The following is a 9,287-nucleotide window of genomic DNA, read 5'->3' on the forward strand; positions in this document are numbered from 1 at the left end:
AGACTATGGCTTCTAGCTGCCCTTCAGGTCTGGAATTGAACCCACACCTGTGGCTTCCAGCCAAACAAAAGACAGGCATATGAGCTGAACATTTACATTCAGTAGATACATTGCTTGGAGAGATCAGTCGGGAGAATAGGACTGGGTATGCACAAGGAGACAGCTCAAGGGACAGGAGTACATGGGAGGGAAGGACACAGGGAAGATGTAACTGGGGAGGAAGTGGGAAGAAAGCTGTTGCATTGTGGGAAATTACAGTCATTATGAGACAAAGTATATGTGAACTGCAGAATGGAAAATGAATTTGCTCTGTAAACTTTCACCCAAATCACAATAAAAATTTAAAAAAAAAACCCTCTATCTACTGAGAAGCAGTTAACTAATGTGATTTGAAGAAGGAGTTCAACTAGCTGCAAGTATAGAACCTTCCTAGGATGCTCAACCAGAGAAGTAAAGTCAAAATGGTTATGTTGAATAGGGCAAGACTTTTCTTCAGAAGTGTTCCCAGTGGACAATGAACACAAGGCATATACATTAGTTGTATAGAAGATGGATCAGGCTCCCACATTCCCATTGTGGTATCTGAGTGAGAGCTGGGGCAATTCCTAGGGAGAGGACATTGATAGAATAGGCAGAGAATTCTAGGAAGTTTATCCCAGGACAACAGTGATCTTTGTTGTCTTTAAGAGAAGGGAGAAAAGCATGTATCAAAAATGCTATAATGAATAGCAGTTAGCCACGACCTCATTTATTGTTTGACAAAAATATCTCAAGACTATTTTTCTGCATCTTACTTAAATTGATCTCTTACACCATATAAATATATATATATATGAACTATCTTATGGGAGCTCTGGTAGCATAGTGCCTAAGGCACTTCACTGCTAACCAGAAGGCTGGCAGTTCAAACCCACCAGCCACTCCTCGGAAGGAAGGTGGGGCAATGCACTTCCGTAGTGATACTGCCTCGGAAACCCAGGGAGGGGTCGCTATGAGTTGGGTCTGACTGGACATCACATAACAACAACAACAACATTACAACTTTATAAATCAGATGGATCTGTGGTTAAGTAAATAAGATCATATTTTCTATATTTTTATAGTAATTTTAGTTATTCTAGTGTTTCGTTCTGCTGTGCATGGGGTCACTATGAGTCGGAAACAACTCGACGGCACTTAACAACAACAACAACATCTCACTTTTTCCAAGAACTTGATTAGACTTGAAGTTGGACTGTTTTATTAATGTGTAACATTTTAATGGGAGCTCTGGTGGCATAGTGCCTAAGCAATTTAACTGCTAACCAGAAGGCTGGTGGTTCAAACCAACCAGCCACTCCTCAGAAGGAAGACTGGACAGTCTACTTCCTTAGAGATACCACCTCAGAAATCCAAGGAGGAGTCTCTGTGAGTTGGAATCAACTGGACAGCAGTGAGTTTGGTCTAACATTTTAGTGGACGTGATTGTTGGCATTTTGAAACCTAAAGAATACTGGGTTTTTTGTTTCTACATTTTGTGTATCATCTTATAAACTGGGAATATCTTTAAATACTGAGAGCATTTCTGTTGTTTCACAGGATAGAGCTAGACTAACTTATATTCCAATTTATGTTCATTAGCCTAAGTGCCTTAGCAAGTCAGAAGGTCAGGGCAGAAGCGGGGACCCTGAAATTAAGCAACTAAACTATAATTCTCTGTAATTAACATGCTGCTTTTTAAATAATGCAGGATATTTCAGTATGGTTTATTGGCAATATCAAATAAAGGATATCTAACACTTGCTAAGTTTTATAGAGTGATTTATCATAGCAGATGATTTTAACTTACCAGAGTGATAAGATATGGGAACAAGTCTAACTGTAGTACAGGTCTTGCCCTTGAATTCATTAACTTAGTCTGCGTAATTCAGGAATATCTTTAAAAGCTGTTCAGTGCGCAGATAAGGAAATATTATATATGTGCTTATAATAACATTTTTGCAAAGATATGAGAAAGGTTAATTTAGAAGTAAAGTTCTGTTGGCACAAAATTTTTAATTATGTGGCCATAAAGCTTAACATAATTTGAAAGTAATTCTTAGAGCCTCAAATAAACAAAGTGTGGATTAGATGATCAAAATAATAGAGTAAACATATTCACCCATCTCTCCTCTCCCCCCAAATACCTTAGAATATTAGAAATGTTAGCACCTGCCCTCAACAGCCAAAACTGTAAGGACTTAGTAGGGACTGTCAGATAGGAAAAAGACCATATTAGCTCTGAAAGAAGACACCATAGCCCAAAACCCTGGCAGGAGAAAATGCTTCCAATATAAAAGCAGAACTAGAGAATTTTAAGCTCTGAGTGAACAATAGAAAGCCTGGAGTGGGGAGGTCCCAAGAGTGAGAGGTCTTGGCTTTTATTAGCATTTTTCTTGTTGTTATGGGTCGTGGAGTCTACCTGACTCATAGTGACCCCTCCTTGGGTTTCTGAGGTGGTATCACTATGGAAGTACATTGCCCCACCTCCTTCTGAGGAGTGGCTGGTGGGTTTGAACCTCCAGCCTTCTGTTTAGCAGTCATGTGCCTTAGGCACTATGCTAAAGAACTGCATTAAAGCAGGAGGTCAGGCTTAGCCCTCATCATCTACTTTTATGTGGTACTTCAGCCAACTGTGGTCTCCAGGCTAAAAGCCCAGAACTGTAGTCTAAAGAAAGGGCACTTGCCTGGACTGGGCAAGTGTAAGGAACTAGAAGAAAGCAGAAGAGGGTTGAAGGTAATTGAGACCTGCACCACAGATACAAAAGTCCCTGGGTAGCCAAAGGTTTTGCACTGGACTACCAACTAAATGTTGGTGGTTCAAACCTACCTACCCAGCAGTGCCACAGAAGAAAATCCTGGCAATCTGCTCCCATCATACAGCCCAGAAAAGCCTATTGAGCAGTTCTGCTGTATAACACATGGGGTTGCCATGAGTTGGAATTGACTCAGTGGCAGTGAGTTTGGTTCTTTGGTTTTTGACCACAGATACCAGAAAAAAAAAAAAAGTTCTTTCTAAGAGAGAAATAAAGGAAATTCTTCTACCTCCAGAGTGAAGCTCTCTGTAGCGGGCTGAATAGCGTCTTTTCGAAAACTCATGTCCACCCAGAGTCTCAGAATGGGACCTTATTTGTAAATAGGATTTTTACAGATGTAATGAAATAAAATGAGGTCATACTGGATGAGAATGGGTCCTAAATCCAGTGACAGTTGTCTTTATAAGAAGGAGAACACACAGAGATAGAAGGCAGTGTGAAAATGGAGGCAGGATTGGAGTTCTTTAGGTTAATTTAGTGGAGTCCCTGGTGGTGCTGATATCTGAAAGATTGGAGGTTCCGGTCCATACAGAGAAAGGCCTGGCAGTCCTTTCTGAAAAATCAGCCATTAAAAATCACTGAGAAACCATGTGCACACCTGTGTTCTTTGCAGCACCGTTCACAATAGCAAAAAGATGAAAACAACCTGAGTACTCATTGATGGAATGAATGCATAAACAAAATGTAGAATATATTCATTGTATTCAGTGGAATACTATGGAACTAGGAAGAAAGACAAGTTCCTGAAACATCGTACAATGTAGATAAACCTGTGGAACATTATCCTGAGTAAAATAAGTCAAGAGACAAATAGTACATGATCCAAACATATTATCTCACTTTTATAAAATGACAAAAATAGATATATATACAGAGACCAACATTCATTGGTGGATGGAGGGATCTTTCTCTGTGTAACCCACCTTCCATCAACTCGACTCTGACTCCTAGTGAACCGCCTTGGGTTTCTGAGGCAGTAAAGCTTCACAGAAGTAGATTGCCCAGATAGTTAATACATTTATATATATTTTTTGATCAGTGTTAATTAGTTATGGTTATAGCAAAGGAGCTCTGGTAGCATAGTGGCTAAAGCACTTGACTGCTAACCAGAAGGCTGGCGGTTCAAACCCACCAGCCACTCCTCGGAAGGAAGGTTGGGCAATCCTACTTCCGTAGTGATACTGCCTTGGAAACCCAAGGAGGGGTCGCTATGAGTCGGGGCCGACTCCACAGCACATAACAACAACAACAACAACAATAGCAAAGGTAGCACCAAATGTAGCTAAAATACACACATCTTGACCAAGGTAACTGATGCCAGTTAGTTGTACACAAGAAATAGGATGTTTTAGTAAATGCTATATTACACATAATTTTCCAACAAAAACAACCAAATGTATGTATTTATTTATATTTAACATATAAAAACAGAAGTCATATATATTGATACTTCTTAGACATAATCTTTCATCTCACAACATTGGTTTCCTTGGTTTGAAGACTTAGGGTTATAATCTCATGGGGCAACTCAGTCAGTTGGCATAATGCATAATATAGTTTATAAAGTTTATGTCCTACATTCTAGTTTGATGAGTAGTGTCTGGGGCCTTAAAACTTGGGAATGATAATCTAAGATACAAGTATTAGTCTCTCCTCATCTGGAACGAAAGAGAAAGAAGGAGGCCCAAGATTCAGAAAGGAACTGTTCCACAGGACTAATTGTCTACATGAACCATTGCCTTCTCCACCCTAGAAGAACTAGATGGTACCTGGCTACCCCTACCTCATGTTCCAGTCAGGGCTACACTAGATGGATCCTGATAGAAAGGGAGAAAAATGTGGAACAGAACTACAAATTCTGAAAAAATCCAGACTTACTGGACTATGAGATTGGAGGAATCCTTGAGACTACTGCCCTGTGATACTCTTAAACTTGAACTGAAACTATACCCTGAAGAAACCTTTTAGCTAAATAGCAGGTTAGCTCACTAAATAAAGAATATCACCTGTGAGTAGCGTGTGCCTTTAAAACCTCAAATGTTCAACAGTTACTCTAAAGTATAGATGAGAAGGTTGGAGAGCAGTGACTCTAGGTTAATGGCAAAGGAACAACTACAACAGAAATAATGTGAATATTGACACAGTATGAAGAATGTACCAATGTCACTGAACAATATGTGTAGAAGTTGTTGAATGGGAACCTGTGTTGCTGTGTACACCTTCATTAAAAATACAGTAAGATATTAAAAACAAACAAACAAAAAAAACCTGTGGAGCACAGATCTACTGTGACACGCATGGAGTTGCCATGACTTAGAATCTGCTCTCTGGTGACTTGTTGAGGCTAATTTAGCAAGAATAGGAACACCTGGGACCCCACCAGACGCTCCTTTATAACAAAAAGGAAACATGACTAGCAAAACATGCCTTCCAGGCATGACTCATGCTGAATTTTGATTCCTGTTGCAATTAGTATTTGTGAAGAATGTGCTCCTCTATTTATTGGCTATGATGATTAATATATTTGTATGTTTTTTGATCAATGTTTAAGTTTTTCCAATTCCCTTTGATCTTCATTATCTGCTTGATATGCCAGCTTCTAAAAGAAGTATGATAAAGTTTCTCATTGGGAATGAGAAAGTATCCCATTGTCTTCACAATGTCTGCTGTGTCTCCAGAACATTTAATTTACCAGTTGTGGTGGGTGTCAGAGTAGTTTGTTTTTTTTGTTTTTATGTTTGTTTGTTTGTTTTTTAATACTTTGATGGTGTTTTAGGTGAAAGTTTACACAGCAAATTAGATTTCCACTCAACAACTCATACAAATTTTTCTGTGGCATTGGTTGCAGGCCCCACAAGGCGTCAGTACTCTCACTGTTTCCACCTCACCTGCCATCCACCCAGTTTCCCTGCCCCTTTGTCTTCTCGTCTTTGCTTTCGGATAAATGTTGACTGTTTGATCTTTCATAGTTGACTGTTTAAAGGAGCGCATTCCTCACTGCTATTATTACTTATTTTATAGGCCAACTTATGATTTGGCTGAAAGGTGCCTCTGGAAGTGGCTTCAGTTGCTGGTTAATCCAGAGAGTTTTCAGTGGCTGATTTCTCAGAAGTGGCTCACCAGGCCTTTCTTCTGAGGCTTCTCTGGGTAGACTTGAACTTCCAGCCTTTCACTTAGCAGCCAAGTGTGTTTGTGGTTTGCTGCACTCAAGGACTCCCTCCTGTCTTTAGAAATAGAGAAAACTCAGGTGGCATGATTGGCGTTGGAAGCCAGAAGGAAGCTCACTGGGAGTCTCTGCCCACTGAGCCCCATGAAATCAGTATATCTTTGCTGGACAGGCTCTCTGCAGTATCTGCTGCCTTGCTGTCCCTGCTGCCTTGCTGTCCCTGCTCTGGAGCAGCCTGGTGACCTTCTCCAGGTTAATTAGCAATCCCTATGCTGAAATCTCCTTCCCTCTCCGGGATACCCAGTGCTTCCTAGGCCTTAACAAATGTCAGCTTAGGATAGATGGGAGCTGGGGATGGAGATTAGAGTCATGTTGAGCTCACTGTACTGCTAACATCCCCAAGAACGCTCATCAGTTTTCCAGACAACTGCATCCTTTCTTCTGGCATTTTTATTCCACAACTCTAATCAGTATCTTTCCTCTCTGTCACCCACCCCATATTTTGTCTTCTCTCTTTTTTCATAATAAGGGAATGCTTATGAAAACCACCCAAACTAAAGGAAAATCTTACACGCATTTCATTCCTTGTATTTCTTTCACAGTTCCACTCTGACATGCCTGCCCACTGTTGTAAGGAGGATTTTATTTGCCTATGTAAAACAGACTGTCTTGCTAATAAACTCTTTCTAAACTAGGAAGTAAAACAATATTGGTGGTGTGAATGCAGTGGGTTTCTAAGCATTTTTCATGTTTCCTTCCATTATGTTGGAGGATAAATTCCTGGCTCTAAGTAAAAATAATTCCTCCAAGCTAATAGGAAATTCAGTATGACTTACTCAGTGAAGTGTTGGATATAAATAAAATGAGCTTTTCACATGCAAAATTGTGATACATTTTATAAAAACTGTTACTTAATTTAGTTTGAGGAACTAGGTAAAGGTGGAAGAGGAAGAGCTACTACCTCAGTAATATACATGTAAGCATGTAGTATGCCAATTTATACACACACATGCACACACACACTCCCTGTAACTTTAACGCTGTCTGTTAGAAGGATGACATGTAGTTGCTAGCCAGACCATGTTGGTTTGGACAAAAATTCTTACAGAATTATTAAGCCTTAAAAAAAGCAAAGGAGATTTATGCATCTATGTTTGACCAATTTGGTTTGGAATAGGTTCATAATGGAAAAGTAATAAAACCATAAGAGACAGTGTCTTCTGAGTACAGTCTCACTTTTGAAAAATCTAAACACGAGCTGCCCAATTTTGGATTAAATGACTGTAGAAAAATTTCCCATTGGTAATTTTGGGAGGATTTTCTCCTTGCTGTTGTTTCTTTTTCATTGATTATTACCCCATATAAACCTTAAGCTTTCTGTCAGATTTTTTTCTGAAGATGTCAATCTTAAGAGAAAGGAATCCTAAAGTGTTATCTATGGGAGTCTGATTATCCCTTCACACAGTGTTTGTTTAGCTATCAGTAAAATCTTTTTCTGGTGGAACTGGAGGGGTAGGGTTGTTTGGTTTGCTTTGCTTTGCTTTTTTTGGTTGGTGGAGATGTCTGAATGTGTGAGAAAAGGCTCTTCCTGTGACTGCTGGCCACCGCAGAAAGGCATGAAGAGGAAATGCATAACAAGCCTCACCTCTGAAATATTGGACCTAAGAACTTTGCGAGTTTCTAATTTCAGTGGGAATAAAATCTCTATTCTCAATAACTTGCAGTACTGTTGCTATTGTTGTTAGGTGCCATCGAGTCAATGCAGACTTGTAGCGACCCCACGTGACAGAGTCCAGTTGCCCCATCAAGTTTTATAGTCCATAATCTTTACAGGAGGAGATTACCAGGTCTTCTCTCCCTTCATGCTGCTGAGTGGGTTTGAACCACCAGCCTTTTGATGCACTATCAGGGCTCCTTCTGCAATAATGGCATTGATAATAATTTCTTAAAACTCTTAAGGATATAACATAGAAAATGAAGGTTGGGTAATTGGGGAGAGGGTTGGTGAGGACTATGTGTAAATATACAGGAGCATTTGTCACTGCAGGCACAATATTCAGGGCTGTGTGTCCCATAGAGGACAGTGAAATGGCCATTTTATTTCATTTCATTCTTAACTTTCTTTCCACGACCAGCAGTTCAAAACACAGTTATTTTTATATAGTGAGAATGTGACCAGACTGAAATGGCATTGTGTCTTTCCTGCAGGTATGCCTGCGGCATCTTTAGTGACCCCTGCTGATGTTATCAAGACGAGATTACAGGTGGCTGCCCGGGCTGGCCAAACCACTTACAGCGGAGTTATAGACTGCTTTAGAAAGATATTGCGGGAAGAAGGTCCAAAAGCTTTGTGGAAAGGAGCTGGCGGTATGGAAATAATTTGTTCTTAACTAACCATTTGGCATCAGATAATGTTTTTAGAAATCTAATTATATTTGTTATTTCCCCTTCTTTTCCCAAAGCTCGTGTGTTTCGATCCTCACCCCAGTTTGGTGTAACTTTGCTGACTTATGAACTGTTACAGCAATGGTTCTACATTGATTTTGGGGGAATGTAAGTATCACGCTAAATCTGAATTTCTGCTGCTTCTAATACTCTATTGTGATTGAGAAAGGAGCATCAGTCCAGTCCAGCCACCATGATAAAATAGAAAAGACTTATGAAAATAGTGCAGTCATGTTAACAAGCTCATTTCAAAGTGACTAAAATTGGACAGTGCATATATTTGTTTGTTTGCAGTTTTGGGAAGTTGTTTTTACCAACTTAAAAAAATAGTAAAAGGAAAAAAAAAAACATGAGATTCTCACTGTATTATTTCTTTCTTTAGAAAACCCATGGGATCAGAGCCAGTTCCTAAATCCAGGATCACACTGCCTGCTCCGAATCCTGATCATGTTGGGGGCTACAAGTTGGCAATTGCAACTTTTGCAGGGATCGAAAACAAATTTGGACTTTATCTACCTCTATTCAAGCCATCAACGTCTACCTCAAAAGTTATCAGTGGAGGCCTGTAGAAGGACCGCCCCAAGATACTACTATATGGCATTATTGTTACAACACTAAAGGACACCTCGCCTTAGATTCAAGCAGCATCTCATCCCCCTCACTTCCATCTCTTGTTTAAATTCTAGTTGAGGCTTTTTATAAAGTAAAGTCATTCATTTTTTGTGTGTTTTCTTATCCAGATCATTGTGAAATTATTAATAATTATTCTTTGGGCCTCAGCCTTGTATCTAACTGTGCTGGAATTTGGTCAGCACTGCATCATTTGGGGAAAGGAGCAAGCA

At 39.7% G+C, this 9,287-nt stretch overlaps 1 protein-coding gene across 1 annotated transcript in view; it reads left to right on the forward strand.

Annotated features, from left to right (window-relative positions):
* SLC25A13 (solute carrier family 25 member 13) overlaps window positions 1-9,014 on the forward strand; it is a 281,715-nt gene extending 272,701 nt beyond the window's left edge. The window contains exons 16-18 of the mRNA XM_007939784.2: window positions 8,209-8,367; window positions 8,463-8,553; window positions 8,828-9,014. Of these exons, the coding sequence (XP_007937975.1) occupies window positions 8,209-8,367; window positions 8,463-8,553; window positions 8,828-9,014 (437 nt within the window). The remainder of the gene's footprint in view (window positions 1-8,208; window positions 8,368-8,462; window positions 8,554-8,827) is intronic.
* The last annotated feature ends 273 nt before the right edge of the window (window positions 9,015-9,287 follow it).

The sequence above is a fragment of the Orycteropus afer genome, unplaced genomic scaffold, assembly GCF_000298275.1.
Source record: "Orycteropus afer afer isolate SDZICR_OR568_19922 unplaced genomic scaffold, OryAfe1.0 scaffold00063, whole genome shotgun sequence".
NCBI classification, from domain to species: Eukaryota; Metazoa; Chordata; class Mammalia; order Tubulidentata; family Orycteropodidae; genus Orycteropus; species Orycteropus afer.